This window comes from Rhodnius prolixus, unplaced genomic scaffold (assembly GCF_049639745.1).
Source record: "Rhodnius prolixus isolate KJV_2025 unplaced genomic scaffold, Rpr scaffold_28, whole genome shotgun sequence".
Lineage (NCBI taxonomy): Eukaryota > Metazoa > Arthropoda > Insecta > Hemiptera > Reduviidae > Rhodnius > Rhodnius prolixus.
The window spans coordinates 904,961-931,810 of NW_027411618.1; the positions used below are offsets into that span (position 1 = coordinate 904,961).

Sequence of the window (26,850 nt, forward strand, 5' to 3'; positions counted from 1 at the left end):
CAGGAATAATGTTTTTTCTTTTGTTTTGTTTAACACAGATTATTGGGATCTTTTCAACGCAAGGTTTCGAAGGCCGTAATAACTCCAACCATACATCTACATTAATTAAAAAAATAATACATATAAATAACTGAAATAAAACTGACAAGCCTTATCCAGTAATGATTCTCAGTTTGATCATAGCATTATTAATTTTTTCTTTACATTACAGCCTATAAAATTCAATTATTACAGTATGTACATTGATAAGTATATTATTATTAAATACACTAAATTTGAAAAAATACATTATTATATATATTTTTTTCTTGTAAAAAGTTTACATTTATCTTTTACAAAACAAAATCATGGCAAAAACTAAATAATTGTCCACTCAGAATTTCAATTTTTTTTTTGACTAGAACTGTATAGAAATGGAAAAACCAAAAGTTTCCTTCACTTTAAGAGGCATGGCTGATTAAGCAAATCAGCAGGCGAAGATATCGGAAAAAGAAAAAATTATATTATACCATGTTCAGAGCGGCAATTATCTCTCAATTCTCTCATTAGTCATCCTGAATTCAAGATCAAAACCTTCTTTGACTTCATAAAGGAGCTTAAGACTAAGTTGGTATATTCAATTAACATCGAAAAATGAAATAGACATGTTAACTAACAAACATGTGTAGGATTGTATCTCTTTTAATATTGCCTTATCTACTGAGTAAATTCACCATCTAAAGCATTTGCCAACCATGAGCAAAGTTAAGGTGTTTACTTCGTTACCATGGGCAAAAGAGACTCTGCAATGTAGTGAAACTGATTCAGTTTATTTCTTCATAAGTTAACACAGCTCTAGATTCTATTGTAGTTTACGCGTCACATTTTGTGAGAGAGAATTGAGATCATATTCACATTAAGTTAAAGCCAAAATGATTGTTTAGTCCAGTTCCAGCAATGGTTCACAAACTGGTTGAGTTAACCATAATAGTGGAGATTTAGTAAGTAAGCTTACACTGCTCTGGATACAGTATGGTCACATGTAACCTCAAATTTTGATCTATCTTCATTTTTCTTTGATGAATCCTTAAAATCGTCTCAAGGCATCAACAGCTCAATTAAAAAAATGTTTAATCCAGCCGTAGCAATATTCAACTAGGCTGTGCGTTTACAAATAAGGCCACTCGGTACAATGTGTTCTCCTGCCATTAGCTAAGTCTGGTGTTTAATCAGTCATGCCTCTTACTTTTCTCCTGAGAAATCTGAAAAAGAACGTACTTAAACCGCAAGGTTTGATTCTTTTAAGAAAAGCCGAATTGCGTGCTTTTCTTTTGTTAAATTATTAAAGAGATTAAATTCTACCCTGTCGTTAGCATTATATATAATAAAACAGATACTAAACAAAAAAATTATAAAATAGGCATTTTTTTTACAAAACTTAGGAAATTCCAATAACCAAAAATCTATTTAGTAATAGGCCGCTAAAATTGTATTTTTTTTGTTGTTTTTTTAATGAATGTGAGGGACTCTGTGAAGAGGAAATTTGATTGCAGCATTTTCCTCTTTTTTAAAGGGAAAGTGAAAGCCATTATAATGGGTTTGGTGCTGCCTATGAAACCAGGAAACAGATAAAATACACGACATTACTTCTTTGGTCATTTGTATATCTAGCCCGGGCGATTTGGATACCCTCACTGGACTGCAAAAGACTTGAAACGTTGGACAGCTTCACAATATTGTTGATTCCTAAATGCTAAAACTCTAGACGTTTCCAAGCACAAGTTGGATTCAACCTTCACTTATTGCATCTTTGATACTTTAGAGACACACGCCCTTAAACAAAATAATAAAACGTTTTTTAAATGAACGCGTGTTTATATAAAAAATTATAGGCAGTGAGGGAAAAGCTCAGAGGTACCGGCAAGATAGTCTATTTAGCGGATTTGAGCGGATAAGAAGAGCTGACTATGACAACTCAGAAGATCTTAAACAAAACCCGAGGGATTCTGCAGGAGTTCCCAAAGACACAGTCTACGACTGCCTTAAAAGACTATTTAGTCCAGCCATTGACAATGTTCAGCAAACTGGTTGAGTTTATTATTAATTGGTGATTCATTTAGTGAACTCATTCTGCTCCGGACTACAATATACGATCACAATACAAAGACTACAATCGTCCACGACACCTAATCGGTAGTTAAACGTTAAGCCCCGCCTGAAAAAAAATAGGCGATTACTTTATTTATATAGACTACAATAAATAGTGAGAGAATTGAGGCCACATTCACAGTCTGTGATAGTCCTTAAATGTGTGTTTAATAAGGTTTCACAAATTTTCCGCGTGTATGTTTAAGAAATCCTAGCCATCTACGGCTTACCAACTTTTTTATTGTGTAATGCTCAAACCAAAGTTTCACTTCAAGTCCGTGGATCAAATTGCAGTGTAAGGTCCTGCATTGAAACACAAATAAAATAGCAAATATTTCACAAAATAAATTTTAAAATAAAAAGAAATTTATTTCTGCTCAGAACTATTCACAGCGCATACAAAATTTATGCAAATTACAATTAATTTAATGTATTCACTACAAATTTATTCAAATTTTTAGCATTTAAAAAATATAGTACAAAAGTACACGATTTCGGAATTTTTTTCTTTGGATTTAATTTTTTTTTTTTTTGTCAAATACAGTATATATATATATATATATTTCTTTCCTTGTCAAGACCAAAGGGTTTCGAAACAAAAGGATTTTACAGTGACGCTTCAAGGGCCTACATTTTTAAGGAAACTTTTCTTCAACTTGGAATTTTTCTGCAAAAGGGGACGGGGGTTAGAATACAGCTATAAACATTTCTCTCTCTAAAAATAGGGTTCATTTTTATTTTGTTTAATCCTAGGCTTATATTTTGTGTAAAGCCCATTGTATGTATTGGTCAAATTAATCATGAAAGCATAGAAAGGCTAAGTTTCAGGATTTAAAAGGAAAAGACGGACCTGTTAGGCTGTGACATCAATCATTATGAACAAGATGTTTCGGACTATTCAATCTTTATTTTTTGAAGCTTCTAAAAGAGGTTACTTCCGCAACAGTTTTGGATGAGAAGAAGCACTATTATGTCTAATATTTGGCCCAGCGCTGTCGCTTTTATGTAGGCAGAGATTTATGATGTTTATTTATAAAGGCTTTTGATCGGTTCCAGCAATATTTGATATCCAATCTGCATCACGAAGAAATGTGCTCTTGGGCGACGTCTCTTGGTAGCGTCTAGGGAGAATCAGACAAGGGCACATATCGACATTGCCTTTTAAACTTCATGCTTGATTTATTCTTGGTCCAGGAATCTCGAACGATTTAGACATTGGCATTTCAGTAAAAGATGGTCTCGTAAATTGTGAATGAAACGATGATGATGCATCCGTCGTGCATCGACCGTACCCCGCCAACAGAAGTTGATGAAATCTGTTAAAGCAAAAACCAATTAATTTGGGCCAAGTTGGACTTAAAATAACTAAATAGATGGCCATTAAAAAATTTAAAAAAAAAATCTGAATATTTTTATAAGTATCTTGGTTTAAAGTAATGTAGATGCGCTCTCGAATTGAACAAGCCATAACAATATTGAGAGAAAAGTGTATAATAATTTGCGGCAAAAATATTACACTAGCAATGAGCGTCAGTGTTATGTAGTCCTGTATTTCTGAACCTTTGTAAGTGTGGGGCTTTAGAAGCTCACCAAAGACTGCTCTGTTGGCGCTTTGAGGTCTATGAAAGGTGATGGTATAAGAGGATGTTTAAAGGTCTCACGAACGAAGAGAGCGATCAATGCCAAAACACTGGCACAAATTATAACAAGGAATACGCGTAGGTATTCACAGTTAGAAAGAGGAAACTGCTTTACTTCGGGGGACTCCTAATGTGAAACCACAAATGTTCCTTGCTGAAAACTTGTTGCAAGTGCTTATGATCGGAAAAACCTGCGGCTGTGGTCCCAAAGGATAGACCGAGCCAATATGATCAAGAAATCCTCAAATAAATTCTATTATCACCAACGCTCGTCGCGAGCATGCTTCAAAAAAGAAGAAGTCTTTTCAATAATAAAGATTTAGAAACCATGAACAGAACCCAGAATGAAGCCTCAAAGACCAGAACATAGTTATGTGAAGACGAAACACTCTTTGAGACATATTATGAGGAACAGTTCATTAGGATTACATTGGATCTTTAAGAAATATTTAGGAATCTTAGCAGAAGGCCCAGATTTCTCAAAACTTTCCTGTGCATGCTCCCTCTTTCTTTTATAAATAACGAAACTAGAGGCTAAGGGGCAAATATTGACGAGATTCGCAAATGAATAAGTAAGGCAAACGAAAAATGAAGGAAAGAAAAGAAACTCCTGATTTAGATCTCTATTTTATGTTTTTGTTTTTTTTAGAGAGAGAACTTATCCTGAACACTTCTTAGCTTAACAGGTTTTGTGTATGAGTGAAAACTGCCTGGTCACCTAAAAATTATAACGTTTAGCTTGTCTTAACGAATGACTCAGGAGAATTCTCAAAGATTACCAAAATAACATTGGAATTCTTCGAAGCAATTATAGTATATATATAATTTTATCATTACTATTTTAACACGTATTTTATGGTATAAATCAATTTTTTTTCTTTACTATTATTACTTTTTTGCACCAATACATACACAAATTTTGTCTTTACACAAGTTAAATTTAATATTTACACAAATACAAACAAGAATTTATTGCAATTTGGTTTTTGGTTTTTTTATTTTTAAATTCAGTCATAGATTTTTTACACAATTTATTTTCATCGCCTTCTTTTTAGTTTTACTTTCATTGCGTGTCTTATGTGTGTGTACATATATTTACACAAATTTTTATTTTTGGATTTATTTTTGTAATCTATATGTACATGGTAGCGTTTCACCACTGATGAAACAAACTTTAGACTGTTTTTATAATAAATTGCACCTTATTTTTGTTTTTATTTAATTATTTGCGGATTTTAGGTTCCACTTAAAGAAATTATAATTCATCCATGTATTTACATTCTTTGAATGATTGGCCTGCGTCTATTTTTAAGGGTTTATTTTTTGGTAACTCAGATAAGTAACAAGGAAATTTCGGAAGATTCTAAAATGGTCAAGTAAATCATGAGGAGGGTGTCGTTGTAACTGGCTATCATGGAATATAAGGATTTACAATGAAGGCATAAAATGAAGTTTAGAATAATGAACAAGAACGGAATGAAGAACATGGATCTACAAGTACCTAATAGAAGAAGACTCGCTATAAAGCTACAAAACCTGAGATTGATTAAAAAAGTCTAGGGGTTCCGTTTTTGGAAGAATACCCAAAGCAGATTATAGTCAGGTTGCCTACTAAGGAGAACTGGTTTTTACGTCGTGTTTGAACTGGCCATCTGTGTTTGATTCGGACGATATCCTAAGAATAGTTCCAGAGGTCTAATTTGAGATTATGAAATTAAACATTTTAAATTATAATAGAAGTAAGAGCTGATAGGTTATAAAAGCATACATAGACAATTAAAAAATGAAAATATTTTCTTAGTTCAAAATATCATAACATTTTTTTCAGTTTTCAGTTATCATAACAGTTTTCAGCTTACTCACCATTTCATTTCAAACACTTTCGTTTCATAACAAAAGTTTTACCAATCCCTCCGTAAAAATTCCATCGCTTGAGATTCCAGCCGGTTACGAACTGAGGCTTTATTATCTACTAATCGTTTAAACGCGAGCAATTTCTTGAGTTGTAGGAAGAGATGGAAATTTCTGGGAGCGAGGTCAGGCTAGCAATGTAAATGATCAAAGATTTCCTTTGTAAATTTTTGAATTGTTTTCTTGTGCGTTTCGTGAAGGAGAAAATCCTTGATCTCAGAATTCTCAAACGCAAGACGCGGTAACTAACCAAGAATTTCTACAAACTGGAGAAGTGGTGTTGTAGTTATTGTTGTTACTACTGTTTTCAGTCATTTTACTACGGAAGTTAAAATCACCATTTTTTATTTTTTTTGTAAGTTGGGTTAGCGGACCCACCACTAAACTAAGCCAGTAACAGAATCTTCCAAGAAAATAAAAAGTGAAGACAAGACCAAGCGCATCCAAACTTTGGTAACCATCACACTAGTCTCAAAGTTCCAAAGTTTGTTTCATTCATTTGGTGAAACCATGTTTAAAAAAAAAAAATCTTAATTTTCTTTATCATATTATTAATTCTTATATACAAATAATAGTAATAATAATGACAATAATAACAATAATTAAAATAAAAAATAATATTTTAAAAAATAAACTCAGTAAATTATAAATTTAAAAATAAGCAAATTGATTGCGACGATAGATATTTTCATTTTTTTTTTTTAACACTTTTTTCCCAGCATTTTCAATTTTCCCCCCCAAAATTTTCATTTTCAGAAATGAAACTCCGAAGGAGTATTATTACATACTCCATTATTATTATTTAAAAAACAATTTTTTTTTTTTCTTATTTTCATTTATATCACAGTATTTACAGTTCAGTAAGATTGCTTTGCTTGGGTGGTTGATTGATTTGACTCAAGTGGAACCTGAGTCGTGATGGTGATTCCTCCGTTTCCGCTTGTGTTTGGCGTCTGTGCGAAACGCCACATTGCCTGGATCGTCAGCCAGCTGTGGGTATCTGTATAAATATTAATAAGAGTAATATAGAAAACTCGAATTTTTATCAAAAATCCTAGATAAAATAATGCATTTATTTGAAAAAATCATTAAACAGCTTCTTAACTTTCTCTTTCTAATTATTATTAGAATATATAATTATTAAACTAATAATTTTGGCAAATCTCCTACGTATCCTTAGTTTTACTAAACACATCCTTAATGAATTTGGCACTGATTTTTTTTTTGCCCTTAGAAATATCTCGTTCATCGAGTATTATCGTATCTATATGGATACGCCCATTACTTATACTGGAAACATTTTCTGACATTGATTTTAGGGTTTCCTCGATGAAATAGCGTTGCAATGGGTGCGGCTAGCTAATGAAATGCTGATTTACCTCTGTACAGAGTGGATATCGACTCCGTCATAGCCCTGTACCCGACCCCTCGTGATTAACTCTTCTCGTTCTTCGGGGCTCCACTCGCCTCGGCCAGTCAATCCACTGGCGACTAGCGCTTTTTCAGCTTCCCATGCACGATCCACTGCTCGCTTGTGTGCATGCTTAAGGAGGCGCGCTCGTTCCACAGCTGGGTCAGTGCCGTAGCGTAACGAGACTACAGCGTCTAAACTGTGCAGTCGCAGTTCATGTCCGTCGGCGGTTTCATGCTTGGACACATTGAACATGCCGCCTAATCGTCGCAACTCTTCCAGATCGTCTCGGTGTTTCAACTCATTGTCCTGCAAAAGATATAAGATCAAATTAATATCAAGGAGCTAGTGTAGCACCAAAATATATAAGAAAACGCAAGATGTTGACCAGACGAATTGGCTACTCATATTGACACTGAAGCTGAGTTCAAATAAATAGGCCTAGCCTCTGAACCTCACACAGATTTAATATTGCTCACCATTGTCATGCCACTGTTCAGTTCAGTCAGGACCTTATCGAGGTAGTCCTCGATAAATTCTAAAATACTTGGTGGAAGCTCAAATTAAGCTAAAAGGTATTTACCTTGACAAAGTAGAACATATCCTGATCATGCTGAGTGAAATGCAGGTCCAAAAAATGTGAATTGTTGAAGACTGCTGTGACCACATCTTGTACCACACTATTCACACCTTCCACCACGGATACCAGAGCCCGTCCTCCGGACTTAGAGATCAGAATTCCTTCGCCAAAAACAGAACGTCGAGTAGCTACCCGGGGTAATAGGTTTCTTGTTCTTGTTTCAGTTTTCAGCAATGGTGAAGGAACAAATCCCAACGACCCAAATTTATCACAGACCTGAAAAATTGGATCCATGGTTTTTTAAATAGCAGTTTGAGACCTAAACTGAGTTTTGAAACGGTAGAAAGGTTATAAGGGAGTAGCAATAGGAGGAGTGCTTAAAAGCATGTGACACTTTGAAGAAGTCGTCTCGCAACATGGCGTTAATTTTTCAGTCTGAGTTTGAAGAATTCCTTCAAGCGAAGAGCCTTCAACTATGCAATTTACCAGTATCAGCTAACTTAGGATTTTGACGCAAAAGACTAAAGACAGAAACATCAGTCTAATTACTCCAAAAAGAAATAAGTGTAATGCAAAAATATGTTAAAGTACGGAACAAATTCCAAGAAAATCTAAAGCAAGTAAATCTAGCTGTCCTGTAATATTTACATTAGATTAGATTCTTCGATTAGATATTTACTGAAAGTTTTTACTGCTTATGGTTGCATTAAACCATTGCGTTACATTCTGCGATTTAAATACTTTGAGTTACGCTCATATACCCGAAGAGAAACAAATATACACAAAGACCCATTTGGCAAACCAATTTTCGTTTCCTGGAAACGTGCATTAATGACAAAAAATTAAAATCGAAAATTTGCGCAATTGCTAAACTTCCACTTACTAATGGAAAGATATAGTAAAACAATTACCTTTTCAATAATACACTGCAAGCCAGACATAACACCAAAGTCTGGCGATAATTGCGGCGAAGCTACTTTGGCCATCGGTTGATAGACCATGCGTCTTGTATACGAGGAGCCAAGAATATTGTCCATATCGTAGCCATAAAGCTTCAACCAACTTCCCAGATCTAACGAAAAAAAGACAAGAATTATTAAAATGCGTCAACAGTGCAGTATTATGCACCCTAAAAGAAATGAAAAGCGCTTACCTGTCATATAGTTAACGGATTGCCTTTCTAGAGGATTTATCGGATCATTGTTTTGAAATCGATAAATAAAAATATCCGTAGGTGCAGTCAGTTCGTTGGCTAGTCGCTCCCAGTCGGGTGTGATCCATTGGCCAAATTGTGGGTCATACCAGCGCTTGCGTAGATACAAGAATCCAGTGTGCGGATCTGGTATTCCACCTTGGTATCCGACAAGCACTACCAGATCTGGATTGGTGTCCACCATAAGGTGTCCGAATGGTGAACGGCGCACCTCTTTGATCATGTTGCCGTTTGTGTCAAAAAATGCTAAAGGTGAGCCATTTTGGTCCGTTGCCACATAGATCCTTAGACAAAACAAAAATAATCTGGTGTGCACACTCTCACATCTTTCTTTAAAGGTAATAATAAAATTAATAATTTGCTTAAACTAAACCTACACAGTACATAAAATAGATGTTGAGGATTGTAGTCACATGTTGGCTGGTGTGACCAACTAGTAATCTCAAGTCGTGATATTCAGAAATGAGACTAATAATAGGGTATAGTTATTTTTAAGTGTAGGGTAATTTTAATTCCGATATTAAGCCTTCAAATGTTAATTGTGCTTAAATAATATTTTTTGTAAAACTTTAAATCACTTTTCACCAATAAAGTGATCATACTAGTTATGGTTAAAATCCATTCAGTAGTGAGACATATTTCTGAATTTGGTTAAAAACTTTCCGCAAATCTCCGTTTTTTAGTTGATGCCTCTCACAAACCACTTTGTAAAATCACTTTTAACTTTCAAAGGAACTAACATGTAAATTTCAAATGAAAACTCAAGTTCGAAAATCTGGAAAGCACCAGTAATTCTTGTTAAGATGTAGTAAGTAGAAAATAACATACCTGAGTTCCAATGTCTCTATAGCAACTAGGATGCCTTTCTCATTGTAAAGATATTTGAAAGTTCTTCCATCGCTGGGAAAATGAAGATGTGTGACAAGATCTGGTCGCATTGGATCCGTGTAGAGTAACTGCAGGGTGCTACCACGGCCGTCGTGTATGGCTACCAGACGTCCTCTGGAATCGTAACGGTATGAAGCTGTGAAACGATCGCTTTCTGCTGCTGAAGACAATTGACCAAGTTCGTTGTAGCGTAATTTAGTCTCGCCGCGTCTTACGACGAATCCGCGAGCATCATATCCATTCAGTTCAACGTCGCCCACCTGGAAACAGAGAGATGAGGTCACATTCTTTATCAATATAATCATTCTTTATCATGGCTAAAGTTTGGACTAGATAGTTCATACTTAGAAAGGTCAATGGCAGTGTTTTCCAGACTGTGGGTCACGACACCTAAAGGTCTTATGGATAAACATAATGTTCAAGTATCTGTATGTATTTAATGTGTAACTGCTTTTTTGTAGCTCGTATCTACAAAGATGAGGCGTTCACAAGAAATAAATTGGATGATTTCTAATTAATTTAAATGAATTTAATGAGATGAATATAAATATTTGTTTATTAATATTAATCTTAATGAATCCTTTTGATAAGCTGTAAGATAAATTGCTTTCTTATTGTAAAATACTACGATTGGTAAGAGTTAATTAAACCAAGATATCACCTAATTACTAACAGATACAATAAAAACGAAGCTGTTATTTTATAATCAGTTTGTGTATTTAGTATTCACTTTTGAATAAAACTCTTCCTTAAATCAATTTATAAAGAAAGACATAATTACTGCATTCATAGCCGTTTTTGAGTTATGTTGAACAATGAACATACACTCTGCAGAAACACATACATATACCAATTTGTAAAAACTACTTTTTCGTACTAATGCGATCTTGAAATGTGCATCTCCCGTTTGAAACACAATTTCGAACATCTGTATGAATGCGATACTTCGCTTACGAGAGGTAAGTAAAAGGGAAAGCAAAGAACTTGCTGCATTCTTTCACTCCTACTCAAGGAGTATCAGAGATCGTAGATACTAGACTCGAGCATTGATATTAGCAAAGATCTAAACATGGCGGTTTAAGGAGATGTTTTACAACAGTCAATCACAGTAGGCTAGGTAAAGCTCCAATAGACCGCATCCTAGTTCAACCAAAAATTTCCAAGGAGTACAAGGTTCCAAGGATTCTATGCAATCAAGGATTCTGTGCTTGATGCTTAGCTGTCTGGAACCAACAGGAGCTCTTCCTACTGTACTCCATTAAACTCGTAATCGCCATCTAGACTAGTACTAACCTGTACTACACGATCGCCGCTGTCGTATCCTAGCGTCAGTTTCCTTCCTTTGTCCATGATACTGATTATATTGCCATTCTCGTCGTAAACGAATTTCCAGTCACTTTCGCCGACTACCTCTAGCACATGGCCATCCGCCGAGTAGGTGATGTGCTCAGTGTTGGAACTGCGACTGGTAGTTGTCTTGATTAAGCTGATCCTACTTCGTACATCATATTCCAGTTCCATTCTAGTTTTCAGAAAAAATAATCAAATTAAACGTATAGGGTAATTCATTATAAGTCCAAATTTTGAGCCTAAAAAGGGGACGGACTACACAAGCTTACCTGAAAACGTCAATGCTTTTGATATTCACCAAAACGGTCTTTACTCTCGCATGGGCATCATACTCTGTTATAGTGAAGAACTGTTTCCCTGCGTCTTGAACTACAGATCTGTTAAAGCTGTTCCGGTAGATCCTTAGATCGCCAATACCCTCCAGTACGCCAAGATTTTGTGAATACTTGATCCTCATTTGAGGCAATTCTTTACCGTCGATTTCCACATCGATGCCGGACACTCGAGCATTGCCATCATACTGAAATCTATGCAGAAAACAACCTAAGATGTAGAATTTTACTTAAATGCTCTAAATGGAACTTTCTTATAATTTAAAGTCTGGCCCTTTAAACTGCATGAACTTTTGTCTTACCCTAAATACGAAGGGAGGTCGCCATGTATGTTTCAGGGGTAGCTATAGTATGCTCAAAGAGGCAACTTCTGGCGCTAGAGAAGTTTAAGTTCCAAATTTCCTAAATTTAGAAGCCCAGAGCTAATTACTAGAAGTACGTGGTCTAGCCTTTCTCAGAGATCTTGGCGCCCCATTATAACAACATGAGCATTCCTAACATTGACCAAGTTAGGACAAATAGGGTCTGCAGAAATCGTGATGTTGGCTGCTGAGATAACGTGCACACAAATAAACCCTAGTTCATTATCGTACCCACTAATTCACGACACGTTTACATTTGACTCAAGACCAAATTCTATCCGTAAAAAGGCACAATTGAAATTTTAGGTCACAGTGGATTTGGCTTACAACAAATCAGTTTATAATTTACAAGATCTGTAAGAACTAGCAATATCATTCCTAGAACCATATCTTACATCTTACATATTTCTATTTAGGGGGCAATGTGACGGGGAGAGATCAAAAAGCTGAAGGCCTTGACTGGCTACTATGAAAGAAAAAATGAAGCGAATTGCTAATAAATCTGCTCTGACTGCTACCAATACATAGCAGGACTAGAGGCCCTGGACTAAGTTGTTTTATTATTATTTAAAAATTTAATTCATGCTTACCTGTAATGGGTATTATGTAATCCGGATTTGCTTCCGAACTTGAGACGCTCATCTTTGAGTATGCCAATGTGGTAGCGAAATTCATGTTTAAGCTCAAAGCTTGGTTCAATAATGTCAATATTCTTCACTAAATTCGTGCTTTCTTGATAAGTGTAATGAATTGATGATAATCCTGAAAGCAAGTCAACAAATTTCGGATGATTATATTGAATTTGTTATGGTTCCTGATTTCTCATGGAAGAGGACTTTTAACTTTGTATTCCAACTTACCAGCCAGAACAGTATCCAATTTTCCAGCTTGGTCATACACATAAGCCACCCGTCCAGACTGGTGTGGATAGAGTTTTGCCAAAACGCGGCCGGAGTCGTCATATCGTAATTCAAACGGATGCCGGCTCATTGGTGAGTAGTACTGGTACTTGTAGAAGCCGAGAGAAGTTTGCAAAGAGAACGCATGGATATGGCCCCGTGGTGTGGTCAGTGACTCCAAAGCGCCGGCCTCGTCGTAACGAAGAAGGTAGTCAGAGCCACGTGGTGTGGTCACCTTTAATGGCTGTTTTAAAAGAAAGCATTGATGTTATCTAAGAAAAAATCTGCAGGTAAAAGAGTGACAAAATTATTTGAGCTGTATTATTCGCAGCCTCAAACGTGGTCACGTTTTTAAAGGTCTAGAGCCAAGAAAGTGTCTGGTAAGCAGAACTCCTTTAAGCTTGCGTACGGTAGCTTGATTTTAAAATTAAAGTGTAACAAGATACACTCTTTGACTTACACATCAAATCAGAACTTATTGTATGCGAAATCTTTCATGTCACCATAAAACCTTCAAGTTCAGAGACTGAGCCAGAACAAGTGATAGCGAGGTCCGAAATCAAACAGTTACTATGATGCAGTTCTAGGAGCCGATCTGTTTAGTAAACTATCAAAGTTAGCAGACCAAATTAGATTTCATCTTTATGAGCCCTACACCCCAACGCAACTTCATGGCAAAGATTTAACCTGACCAAGTGAGGGCCTAACATTCATGAGCAATAAAAGGGTAAATTTCCCTAACATCAGGCAACACTAACTTAGACTTGGTGATTTTCATTTCCCACCATCATCAGAAAGATGTTCTGGGACAATCTCCAAACCAAGAACTCTAAACATCATAACCTAGCTCGATATATCCTGAAGAACAACATACTCTTCAGATCCCCTTTCAGGTGTTCAAACAAATGCGCTTGATATTTAAATAAGCACCCACTCATCAGAATGGCTCAAAAAAGGACCTTAACCGCAGCGTTTAAGTGCTCGTATACTCTCTGAAAACTTAATTTTTAGCTTTTGAGTTACTCACCAAACTGCTGAACATATCTTTAAAAGCGTATAGCGTAGAAGTTCCATCAGCGTATTGTATTCCAGACAAACGACCAGCACGATCAAATTCATAATTTTCGCTCAGTTCTCCCCAACGCCATGTGCTGAGTCGACTGAACCTGTCGTACTCTAGTTCCACGCCTGCGAAAATTCCGTTCCTGAAAGCAAAACACCATTCTCACTTTGAATTTTTTAGCATACGTCATTAATATATTGTATATGCTGTGATATCAACAGGTTGACTTATTACTTTAAATCGCTGTTGTTAATGATGGAAACTCATTTTCTGAGGCTAACAAAGCAGTGATGTATTTAATCTGAACCAAACAACCAAACCTAACCTCAATTTTTAGTTGGAGACCACTCATTAATCGTATGAACTGCTCTCAATACGGTCTTTCGACCAGTCATAAGTGTAAACTAGTCAAGTGTGCCAGCTTAGATTCTTTGTAGCATATTTACAACTGGACTACACTTAGGTCTTAATACGCTCGTTTGATAGAATTGCTACATCTACACTTGTCAGATCTTAAAATCCCATAAATTTAAAAACTCATGTATGTTTACCGTGGTCCCCACTTGACCGGCCTGGCCGTTCTATCGTACGTGACGTTGATCAATTCTACTCGATCGTCAAAGAAAACAGCTACAGTTCCAGTGCCTCGATCATATTCCAGTGTCAATAGGTTTTCTCCGTTTACTCGTAGTTTTCTTCCAACTTGCATTACACCTTTACCTGGAATAGATGCAATTTATCAAAGCAAGAAATATGCACATAAAAAAAAAGAAAGTGAGTCTTCAGATAGATTTCTGTATGATTAACCGGCAAAAAATACTGATAATACTATATACGATATATCTATATATTAATCTGGCAGGTCTAGGTCGTTTAGAATATCGTCTGGCTTAGAGCTGCTGAGACTAGGTTAAGAGATTTAGATCTGGATCTGCTTTCTCGATCTAAATTTAGTAATTTCTATAGAATTTCAATCCTTATGGAAGTTGTAGAGCCGTACATATTGTTAAATAATACGGATATTTGTATTGATTCGCTTGTTCGCTCAGATAAGACTGGCAGGAAAGCAAATAGCTAAATGTACCATAAATGTGAATAAGCATATTATAATGACAGTATAATTTGTGGTACAGCATATTTGTAATTATTCCAAACAAAACAATAAGAATATTTCAAGACAGTTGAGTAAGCACAAGTTATAAATACCAGATGATCTTTGCTTGGATCCAGGTGCTCTTCTAACGAAATATCTCCATTCAAATCTGTTAGCAAGATCACCACCAATCTCGGTGCGTTGTCTGGCTGGCACTGGATAACTTTCGCCAAGCACGGGATCAATTTCACTGAGTATTGGATAAGAAACGGTGTCCGTCGAGATGACGTGGCCCCAACGGGAAACTGTTGTTACGCTGCCATCATTCGCTACCTGGGTTCTTTGCTCGGATTCACCTAAAATTAAAATGAATTAATTTTCTTTACTTGAACTAGTTAAAAAAAAAAATCCCTGGTTAATGAACGAGTACTAATGGTATTTTCTCCATAATTCTTGCCAAATCAATTTAAATTTTATTACTTTTCCTACCAGAAAAAGCATACCCACTTCAAATACAGGTTAGACTACATATCAAAATTTTCTACAGATATTAGACACATTTGAGGTACAGAAGAAATAGCCTCAGACATATTATCACGAATGGACCCAATAACAACATCAGATGCAGTCGATTCAACCGATATCTCCAGGTAGAAAAGCAACACATTAAAAAGTTAATAGTTATTAAGAAATCTTGGTTCTAACTTTTGAAAATTAAAAAAATGTGGGTGCTCATTATATTAAAACACAAAACCGATGAAGAATTATGTTACCCATAACAAATGACAAAACAAAATTTGCCCAATATTGTAGCATGTCAAAAGTAACAATTTCCTGTCGCATTTTAAGTAAAATTGAAGCAGAAGAAGGAAAAAAACATTTCGGAAGCTCTAACCTCATCAGAGAAACTATTGACATTATTATAGAAAGATATATCAAAATAGTCAAGTATACTTTTCAAATTATTTATTAGCAGAAAACAAAAATATTGAGTTACAAACGTACTTCTCTAGTCGAAGCATTAAAAAAATATTAAATATACATAAGCGACACAACTGAAAACTGATGGTCCCTTTGTTTACTCTAGCTCCGCATTAAGTAAAGTAGAAGAGATAAACCGCGTGCTATAGACTGAAGTGTCTTATGTTAACAAAAGTATTTAAAAATGCATGTAACAATAATTTTCGGAATTTGAACGGAACATAAGAGGACCATATCATAGCTAAATAATGAATTCAGCTTTAGGGAAATGATAGGGGGTAATGTTAACCTTTACATCTAACTCCTTCAAAATAATCTAACATTACGCCAACTAGGTAATTAAATACGAAAGTCTTTTGAGTGTTTACACTACATTCAATGTAATAGTTTAAATTTTAATTTTTCTAAACTGGGAGTGATCGTCGGAAAAAAAATGATTTGGCAAGCTTGACTACAGTTATTAGAAGCCAATTGATTGTAAGTTTAAACATGAGCTAAGAAATTTGGACTGCATTCTGACTGACTATATCTGACTAATGATTAATGCTTCAATAACAAACTGGCATAGTGCAGTTTATCCCAGATGTACAATGTTAATGGCACCTCAGTAATAGAATTCTGAATACAGAATATCCTGTAATCCACTTACCGATCTTAGTGATAACTGAAGCGCCTTTGATAAGCAATGTTGTTGGTTGGGTGTCATCTTTGCTCACTTTGACCATGGCACCTTTGACACTTAGATCGAACGATAGTCGAATAACTCGACCAGTGGGTGTGACCGCCTGGGTCAGTCGGCCAAACTCATCGTAAGAGTACACATAGGAACGCCCAGCTGAGTCTAATTTACTTCTCAACAATCCAGTCGGGCCCACATAGTCCAAGGTGACATTGTAGTTGTCTGGGGTGCTGATCTCGCTTAGCAGTCGCATTCGGGACATGCGCAGACGGCATTTCTGACCTTTGGTATTTTCTATAGAGTTCACCTAGAAAATCACAAAAAAAAAAAATTAGTAAAAACCTGAACAATTAACTAAAATGTTACAGGGATTTCAACTCGTTATGTACAGGGCAGAGTTGACAATTTGGCACGCAGACTAGTATCATTTACTAGTAAACTTGTCGCTAACAGTGTTAGCAAGTAAGTTTATACAAAAAGAAAATATAATAACAAATAACATCAAACATTGAGTAGTGTGAGATGAAGGATAATTTCATTACCTGACTAGTGTAATCTCTGAGCAGGAACACCTTGTTACCAGCTGAATCCGTAACAGTGCTTAGTTTGCCATTGCTGGTGTTCACATTGTAGGTAAATATGTAACTAGTCTCACCAGTCAAGATGTTCTTTGTAGAGATATGTTGACCAAAGCGGTTGAATACGTAAAGCTCTTGTGTTTCTGGCGAGTAAACTTCGTATTCTCGCGAAGCTGTCGGCTCAGGAATGCTAGCAATCACAGATCTTATCCTGAAATGTATAGAGAAATACATTACCCTAAAAGTCTTTTTTTTGGTGGGAGGGGGGAAGGACGACCAAAAATCTGAGCATAGCTGATTTCTGACGTGTTGGCAATCTTCTATACCAGCCTAGATTTGCCAGCCATCGCCCTGAATTAAGCAATAAATAGACTGATGAAAACTCTCTATCTAAGATACCCGAGTTCCCCGTACGTTAATGAGAACCAAAAGAATATCTTATTAACTTAAGCCATACCTGTAATTAGCTTGATCGGCGATATGGAGGATACCATCCGGGGATACAACAATTGATGAGATTGTATTAAATTTGGAGGTTGATGCCAAGAAATGATCCTGTTCAAAACAATCGCATCCACGGTCTAGACAATTGCATTTTGATTCTGCTCCAGCGTAATGACTGATCTTGCCGTCAGTGCCTGAAAAAAAATGGAGACAAGAGATCGGCGTTTGAAAATGTATCAGTTTCATGATAATCATATACGAGTATACCTCTGGCTAAATAAATCACATACCAACTAAACGTACGCGATTGATTCTTTGGGAATCAGATTCGGCGATGTATAGATCACCGGACGGTGCAAACGCTATACTCTGCGGCATGACCAAGGTGGCCTGGGTGGCCAGTTCTGTGTCGGTGCCACGCGCTGGGCAATGCAATGGCCGGCCAGCAATCACACGAACTCGGCCATCGCCTGTCAACTTCAACACCATGTGGTCATCGATGATGTGTAATGAATTGTCTAGTGGATTAATCGCCAAATCTGTCGGCCACCGCAGATGCACCTGAACATTTTTGTATTTTATTTTGAGGTTACTAAGTATTATTTTTGGAAAGATCGAATATCTATGTGCGAAATCAGAATAGAAAATACCTCTTCAACGTTAAGAGTGCCCTCACAGGGAATAGGTTTCCAATGACTCTTGTGTATATGATTCCCAATCACGGTCGTTATAATGCCATCTCGATCCACCATCCTAATATTCGTACCGTCGGCAAAATAAAGCACATTATCTGCAGACACTGCAACTCCTACAATTTAAAATCAAAGCAAGATTATAAAAGAAGAATGAAATTTGACATAAGAATAAAATAATAAGCAGCCTCAAAACTTGAACGAACCTTTCGGATACGCTAATTTAGCATCCCTGGCTAAGGCTCCATCGCCACAGTGTGCTTCATCACCGGGAAGGCATCGTTCACCAGACCCGACAGCCGTTTCCCAGTTGTGATCAGGGTCGGAGAAGTCATCTGGATTTCTCACCCGCAGAATCTGATGTGACTCAGGATCTGAGATGTACAAGGTGCCGTCTAGTGGACTCAAAGCGATATGATACCGATAAGCTACGCGCGTCACACTGTAAAGTTGCAAAAAAAAAAAAAAGGTTACAAATCAGAGTCACTCTGAAGTAAATTCATAGAGGTCTTAAAAATATCTTGAGAACATATAAGAATAAAAAAAGAGCATAGTTAAAATACAATATTTTCAAGGTTTATAGTCTTAAAACAAGGCCTAAACCATCAAAAGCCAAAATTGTTTTCGACAGATCCGACATTAGGCTGCATCAATAATGCCTAGGAAAAAGTCTTTTAAACACAGGAAAGAATCAATAATCCAAATTTATTCAGAACTCTCGTCTCTAAAATGGACTGAAATTATTTGAAGAAGCTTCATTTGAAAGCTTTGTTTCCGAAGAAACTCACATGGAAGCGATGCTTTTCTGGATTCTTAGAAGTTTGCTCGGAAAACGCTTGACTTAACTTTAGAACTAATACTGGGAATTCTGGATAAATGGTTTGAATGTCGTCAATAATGTAGCGTTAAATAGGTGTCCTGAGATATTATAAGGGCTGTTGAAAATGTGGTTAGGTCCAGTAAATACCTGGAAAGATTTCGAAGTCGAAATCTCTACACTAAACTGTTTCATATATCTCTGATGAGGGATGGAAGTCCGAAACCGGTCATGGCTACAAGAAGCAACGGATAGTCAAAGATCTTAAGGGTTTTCTAATAGTCGTTTGGTTCGGTTTGCATCCTATTTTATCGCTAACAATACTGTAATAGTTCGCATTGCAATCATGAGGTACAGATTAATGAAGTACGAGACTGGGGTCAACTTGGGTTAATTCTAGGAGTCCTAAATTATCATGGGTAAAGGATACTCTAAGAGTCATTTTGATTTTTAGGAAATTAGATCCGACACTTTTTTTAACGATTTAAACTAAACATGAACTCACTTCAAGCGTACAATAGTCTTCACAGACCCGTCCACATGGATCCGTCTTACTAGATTGAAATCACCCACATACAACGAGCCGTGCGGTGCTTGTGCCAAAGCAACTGGTGCCAAAAGCCTTTGCGGGGAACCCGTAGATCCAGAACAATCCCACGTACAGTCAACAGGACGTTGGTGTCCATCTCCCAGTAATGTTCTAATCACTCGTGGTTTATGCTTTAGATAGATGTTGGTTCCATCACCTTTTTGTAGGATACCTGCGGGAAGAGAAAAGAAAACTTTTCGAAAGGAAATTCCTGAATTAAATACTTGATCCACAAGTGGAAAAAGTTGTTTAATTTACCTTCGTGAAAATTATAACGATGATGAATATCCAGATTCCATCCTCCGACTTCGGAAATACCCATGTCATGGCCACTGAGTTTGGTGGTCTGTACGTCCCACATGATGTCCTTGCAATCGGCGTACTCGTAGCCGACTTTGACCACAGCTGTGGTAACTCCGTACACCCTTTGCCTGCGGGTAGAGAATTCAGTAATTATGAGAGTGTTATCTACAGTTGTTGAATGAAAGATGGTTAGACACAGCATTGTAACATGTTCACTTTATTGTGATGTGATGTTCATATCATAGCAGTTGAAAGATGTCGCTCAGGTTTAGTACTGTAGAAACAGTTCTCAGATGAAGGTTGAAAGCAGTTGAGTTGAGAAACTTGATTAATACTAGTACAAAAAAACTTACAAAAGTTGACAATTACAAAAACGGTTCGTCAGCTCACCATTTCTCTTTGTGTAATAATAATAATAATAATAAAGCCTTTATTTATACAAAGGATATACAAAAAAGATATAATATATAATATGTACAATTTTAAATTAAAATAAATAATTATCCTACATTTCAGTAATGTATTATAGTATAAGAAATATTAAACTTTTTTTCTTTTTTTTTTACTTTATTTGTATATTTACAACTGCAACAATTGTTGCATCAAGTAAACATTAAACTTAAAACAATTTACTTTTCACTAATTTTTTTTTTTTAATTATTATTATTATTATTTTATTTTAATTTTTTATTTTATTTTCTATTTACTTAATTATTTATTTATTTCATTTTTATTTAATTTATTAATTTTTTTTTTTTTTAAATTTTTCCTTTGTATAGGCCTTCCCTTACGGGAGTACTGGTCAGACTTCCCACGGAGACCAATCCTACTGGGAAGCAGAGTCCGCTGCGAGCTCTTTCCATTTTCTTCTCCAAACGTCTCTGTCCCTGGCTACTCTGGTCCAATGCGGGCCTACTTCTTGCCGAAAAAAGTCAGCCCACCTTTTAGGTTGACGACCTCTTCTTCTTTTCAGGTTGTAGGGCGTCCATTCTGTTGCTGTCAAGGACCATCTTTCATCAGTTTTTCGCATTAAATGGCCGGTCCAATCCCACTTCAGTTTTTTGATGGTCAACAATGCGTCTCTAAGACCTGTTTTCTTCCTGATTTCTGTACACCTTATTTTGTATATTTTTTTAATACCAGTCATGCTTCGTTCCACTGAGTGTTGCCATACATTTATTTTCTTTTTTTTAGCTGCAGTTAAGGACCACGTCTGACACCCATAGGAAACCACTGGTAGGATACAGCTTTCAAAAATATGTTTTTTGGCAGCTATGCCAAAGTTACCCTTCATGATATCTTTCAAGGACCAGTACTTTTGCCATCCAAGAGCCAGTCTCCTTTGGATTTCTTTGTTGGTTCTCTCCTTAAACGAAATCATTTGGCCCAAGTAGAGAAAATCGTCTACATATTGTAAAGCAGTCCCATCTACTACAATATCTCTTTTTTCACTATTTGTCATTATTTTGGTTTTATTGTAGTTCGGCTGCAAACCAACAGTGACGCATCTATTAATTAACTCCTTAATCATCTCCTTGAGTTCCTCGCCATCATTAGAAATAAGGACCACATCATCAGCAAACGCCAATCTGTTTAGATATCTTCCATTTATCCGCGCTCTATATGCATTCCATTCCAAATTCCAGAAAACGCTTTCTAATATCAATATGAAAAGGAGAGGCGACAGAGGATCCCCTTGTCTTACACCTTTTTTTATTGGGAATTCAGGCCCTTGCTGTTCAACTGAAATATACGCAGACATCTCCTCATACATTTTCCTGATTATTGTTATATATTTAGATTCCACTCCTAATTGATCTTATCAAATAAGAAGCTCTTAAGCTTCGAAAATACAGTGATGAAACACATTATCGAAGGCCTTTCTGAAGTCAATAAAACAGAAATACATTGGAATGCTGTACTCCCTCGATTTTTCTATCAATTGATTAATTGTTTGCAAATGATCCACAGTTGAGAAATTTTTCCTGAAACCCGCCTGTTCCATCGAGATTGTATTCACTATCTTGGCAGAGAGCCTCTTTTTAATGATATGGGTGAACACCTTTGCCACTGAAGAACATAGAGATATTGGCCGGTAGTTATCTAGGTTCTTTTTATCCCCTTTTTTATGTAACAAAATAATTTTTGCAGTTCTCCATTGTTCTGGCAATTCTTCCTTTTCAAGTATCATGTTAAACAGACTGCACATCTCCCGATAAAGAGGTTCTCCTCCCGCTTTTAGTAATTCGTTTGTAAGACCATCCGGACCTGGACTCTTGTTTAACTTTAAGGTTTTGATTGCTTCCTCAACTTCCGCCAACATTATTTCCGGGACATCATCTTTATTTCTTGTCTGAAAGTGCCTTACTACACCATCATTTGAACAATCGTATAAACTGCGGAAATACTGTGTTGTAAGGGATAGCATGTCTTTCCTGTTAAAGATTGTAGATTTAGTTTCATCTGTCAGTGACACCGTCCAATATTTCCCCATAGATAAATCTTATTTGCTTAGTTGATTTATTATTAGCTAATGTATTTAGGATAATTGCATCCATATGCTTCCGGAGATCCTCTTTTATATTCTTGCGGATTAACTTATTTAATTCGGTTAGTGAATCTACTCCATCATTATTTGATTCTTTTAATTTCTTCCTGTATTCTAACAAGTCCTTTGTTTCCACAGACAATTTACTGCATTTATTATTTGTAATTTCCGACTCTGCAGTAATCAAATCGTTCAAAAGTGATGCTAATCTAACTTTGTGTAATATTTTACAGTAATTCTTTTCTTTCATGAATGTTTAAATTTACATTTAAATTTAAAAACAAAGAACAAAAGTTGATATATTAAAAACTTAGTAGTTATCTACTTATAATGTTGGAGTGAAATTTAATTTTTTTATTATAGGCTAAATCAGAATAAACCTCAAGGGAAGCAGTGATAAACTAACTTCACAAACTGCTACCTATGTGATTTAAAATTGAACTTTCATTATGTAACTTAAAATACCTGCACGCCCACTAATGCGTCAGTAGAAAAATGGCAATTGCACGGAAAGAGTTTAACAAAATTCCATCAAAGAAAACAAAGAAATTTTCCGAGATGGTGAACAAAATTAATGGAAAAAGAGGTCTCCTTCAATACCATGCTACATCATTTCAAACTCTTAAGCAATGGAAGATTTGAACAGTTCATAGTCAAAATTTGACAATCTTATGATACCAACTCTTCCGCACCACGGCCCACTCTTTAACTCATCGCCAATTTTTCAAATTGGGAGCAGGTTAATAAGGGATATCTGGTGTTCTTAATAAATTGTGGCATATCATTACAAGCAAAATAGGAGAAGACGATATATACTTCTATAAGTAAGCATAATGGTGGATAGATATACCATGTTTTAATAGTCAAGTTTAATTGTATGCAGCCTTGTCTTTTTGAAGGTGACCTCTTTTCCATTGATTATGTTCACCATCCAGAACAATTGTATGGCTTTCTTTGACGGAATTTGGTTTATTTTTTTACGTGCTATTGCCATTTTCCCACTTTTAGAGCTATTATTTTTAAAGAGTTCAGTACCCAGGTCACACGATACCGATTTAGAAGATGAAGGAGTTTCTAATAGCGACATTTTTGATGACAGTGATCACAATAAACATTTAATTTTTTAATGATTTACTGAGGTTCAGATTAAATAAAAAGGTTTTCACTTTTGAACAAAATCATTAATCATAATTCCAAAAGACCCACCTGTACACGTTCAGTCTGTTCCAAGCGTAAGTAAACTTAATTCCTGGATCTGCTTCGAACACTTTCTCAAATAGAATTCCTTCAATGGTAATACGCAAATGGATCAACTTCAGTGTCGGTGGAATGGTTTCCGGAGTCAATTGCAACTGTATGGTAGAGAGGTAGCCAGTGGCTCGAGAACTATGGTACACTAGGTTCAATCCAGTTCCAGGGATTTGGAAACTCTCTTGGATCACCTGTAAGCCAAACAATAACACTTCCTGTAATAAAGCAATACTCAGGCGTCTTCCTTTACTAAGTAGTACGCCATAAAATAGAAGTTTCTGGTATTTCAAGAGCAAAATATCCCTTTAAAAAAAATAATAATAATAAAAATAACTGCGAACCACGATTTTCTCTTAACGCAATCTAAGAAATAATTTTTTTTAAACTTGGAAGGTTTACTATAAGAATGGTGGACGTCAATATTACACACTTGCTTCACTGTGTGATAAAATGGTATATCATTCTCAATCAGCAATTATAATAATTCCCAGAACACTGGACACAAAAGTGTACAGCACTTGAACATAGTGGTGAGATCTGCAGAAACATTTTGCTCTGGCTGACGTCTGTGACTTATTTTTTAATCAGATCAAGGATCTTAAAATCAATTAAGGAAGTTTAGTAGGGATGCAGTGTTTCTGTGAGCCGCTTAGCACTTCTTCTATTTCACTATTCTAATTCTAACCTGTGATTCGACGAGAATGGCACTTTTATCCGGACAAGATCCTTGGAATCCATGCTTCCAGGTAGCCAATACTACTGGTCTCATGACGTCATAGTCATGACTGCGGCATGCGTGAGGTCCCATCGGAGGTGGCTTATCCTCGCCGGTCCACATCACCACTGTGTCTATGATCACAACCTGGAAAAATGGATAAATATAAAAAGGTTAAGGGGATCCAGTTTTTGTGTTGTTACATCCCTTTTGTGGTCATCTAGAATCCTGACCTCATTCCATGGTACGTTGACTATAGTGCTGTGCGGTCGGAATGGACTCCTGCCAAACTGAAGCGTGACTGCCCCACCGCCATTCACCAGCAGGTCAAACCAGCCATCTTCTCGTGTCAGTGTGAAACCCTCCATTGGCGTGGACGTGCTGACCCGCACGCCCATCAAGCCTGTGCCAATGGAAGTTACCACTCGGCCACGCACAACTCCTGCCCGACTGAATCAATAGAAATAGAAAAGTAATGCTTGAGCACCTTTAAATAAATTAGGAAATTCATGCCTTAATTTTTTACTTAATTATACTTTCATTAAATTAAAAATTTAATTTACAATCAAATAAAGACAAAAAATACACATACAGAAACAAAATGGCGTACGTAGATCTTTGAACAAGAACAAAAAGTCGCATTACTAATGTGGGTAAAGTCTGAAAGATCAATTCAGGTTTCCTGATAATTTACCGGCTTGATTTAACTGTGCAATACTCGGTGTAGCAGTTTTCTTAGCAGAGTATATCTCAGTTATTTTTACAGTGATTTATTTCAATAAGTTTCCTAAAAATATTTCTGGGAAAATGGCTTGCATCAAACTAAAATAAAAATCTTATGAGAATTCTCAAGAGCCTGAGATTGTAAGTTTTAGAACAATTTTTATCAAATTTTAACATTGAATTCGCTAGAAAGATTCTTGGAAAATGCTAGAAGAATTATGATCCATTTTGAGTCTAAATCTGAGGATTTCTCGAAGCCTTGGTAGGAGTTTAAGAGCAATTTTAGTTTCATAGAAAGTTCCTAAGACAAATACTTTATGATTCCTTTGGTAGCCTTAGGGCTTCTTTTAACGTAAGATAATTCCAAAGCAGCTTATCTAAGCAGATGGATTTGAAAAAGCTACGTAGAAAACTTCAAGCAAATAAAAGCCATTTTGTTTGTGTAAGTCTATGCATGGGAGCTCTGAAAGAGTGGATGGTTAAAAAAAAACAGTTTTGTTAACACCTCTGAAACTTAAACAAATTTTGAATTAAATACTTCTTAGTGACATTAAAAATACCTTAAAAATATACGAAAACTCAAAATAATTACATTCAAAATAAATAAATAAAATTCAATACATAAAAGCAAACTAAAAATTCACGTAACACTTTGGGATTCAAGGCTAGTTTTTAAGGAATATGAAGGTTTCAAATCCAGGGTTTTTCAGTATTTTCAAAAAAGGTTCACATTTTCAGTGAGTAAAAGAGGTTAGAAAATTTTTAACATACATGTAAAAGAATAAAATAAAAAAGGAAATTGATGAAAAAATCAAAATGAAAGTATTTTAAAAAGATACAACATGCAATAATTTTCCTTTTGAAATGTTAGTTAAGAAATAAATAGAGAGCTTCATTTGACGTGCAGAATTTTTAGAGGATCCCATGGCCAGGAGCTGAAGTCCGCTCAAAGAATGATGAAATTTTGAGAATTACTTGTAAGGTTTCTGTGATTCTACTGAAATTTGAAATCTGCGAAAGAAAAAAAGGGAACAAATATAACAATGAGCTATCCTTCACCTAAGACCAACAACGTTTTGTGTGGGAAATATTAGGAAATGGCAAATCTAGGCAGCTCCAGAAAGCAGCCCAGGACTTCTAGATTGCTCTGTATTAATGGCAGTCCGCTCTATCTGCACAAGAACTTTCTCAGTTGCCCTCACCTGAGAGCTGCAATGCCCAGTGTGTGAGACGCTAGGGTGCGATCAAGGTTTTGACCCTAGATACCTGGTGTTGAGTAAATACCTAAGGCTTCTAAATCTATTATCACTGTGTTACAATCCACTCCATCTGTACAAATACAGTCAATGCTCCTTTACCTGATATCTGCCCAGAGTGAGGAATGCGGTCATATTTGTTGACAGAATATCAATCAGCACAAGTATGCAGTCCAATCTGTGGTGGAAGGGGGGAATAGTAACTTTTTCAGTTATTCTGGTGATCCTGCAGACGTAGCAGAGAAGGATGAAGATGGCACTAGGGAGGAATTGAACCTAAATGCTGCATCCCACTTTGCTGACTGAAATTTCCTCTAGAATCTGGGTGAGCTTTTCATCACCTTGGAGCTTACCAGGCTCCAGTTAGAGCATGATAGGTGCTCCGATGATAGATGCACATAATAG

At 36.1% G+C, this 26,850-nt stretch overlaps 1 protein-coding gene across 10 annotated transcripts in view; it reads right to left on the bottom strand.

Moving 5' to 3' along the window:
• Positions 1-6,399: 6,399 nt before the first annotated feature.
• Positions 6,400-26,850, bottom strand: part of Ten-m (teneurin transmembrane protein Ten-m) — a 308,949-nt gene continuing 288,498 nt past the window's right edge. For all 10 annotated transcript variants that reach the window (XM_074134744.1, XM_074134750.1, XM_074134747.1 and 7 more), the window contains 24 exons: positions 24,700-24,916; positions 24,437-24,613; positions 23,707-23,942; positions 19,908-20,080; positions 19,566-19,821; positions 18,450-18,685; positions 18,202-18,359; positions 17,842-18,112; positions 17,565-17,745; positions 17,072-17,318; positions 16,500-16,836; positions 14,983-15,225; positions 14,328-14,496; positions 13,741-13,918; positions 12,675-12,957; positions 12,405-12,576; positions 11,390-11,647; positions 11,064-11,292; positions 9,711-10,030; positions 8,823-9,166; positions 8,581-8,741; positions 7,673-7,945; positions 7,058-7,398; positions 6,400-6,678 (listed from right to left, as the gene is read on the bottom strand). In XM_074134744.1, the coding sequence (XP_073990845.1) occupies positions 6,576-6,678; positions 7,058-7,398; positions 7,673-7,945; positions 8,581-8,741; positions 8,823-9,166; positions 9,711-10,030; positions 11,064-11,292; positions 11,390-11,647; positions 12,405-12,576; positions 12,675-12,957; positions 13,741-13,918; positions 14,328-14,496; positions 14,983-15,225; positions 16,500-16,836; positions 17,072-17,318; positions 17,565-17,745; positions 17,842-18,112; positions 18,202-18,359; positions 18,450-18,685; positions 19,566-19,821; positions 19,908-20,080; positions 23,707-23,942; positions 24,437-24,613; positions 24,700-24,916 (5,563 nt within the window). In that variant the 3' untranslated portion in view covers positions 6,400-6,575. The remainder of the gene's footprint in view (positions 6,679-7,057; positions 7,399-7,672; positions 7,946-8,580; positions 8,742-8,822; positions 9,167-9,710; positions 10,031-11,063; positions 11,293-11,389; positions 11,648-12,404; positions 12,577-12,674; positions 12,958-13,740; positions 13,919-14,327; positions 14,497-14,982; positions 15,226-16,499; positions 16,837-17,071; positions 17,319-17,564; positions 17,746-17,841; positions 18,113-18,201; positions 18,360-18,449; positions 18,686-19,565; positions 19,822-19,907; positions 20,081-23,706; positions 23,943-24,436; positions 24,614-24,699; positions 24,917-26,850) is intronic.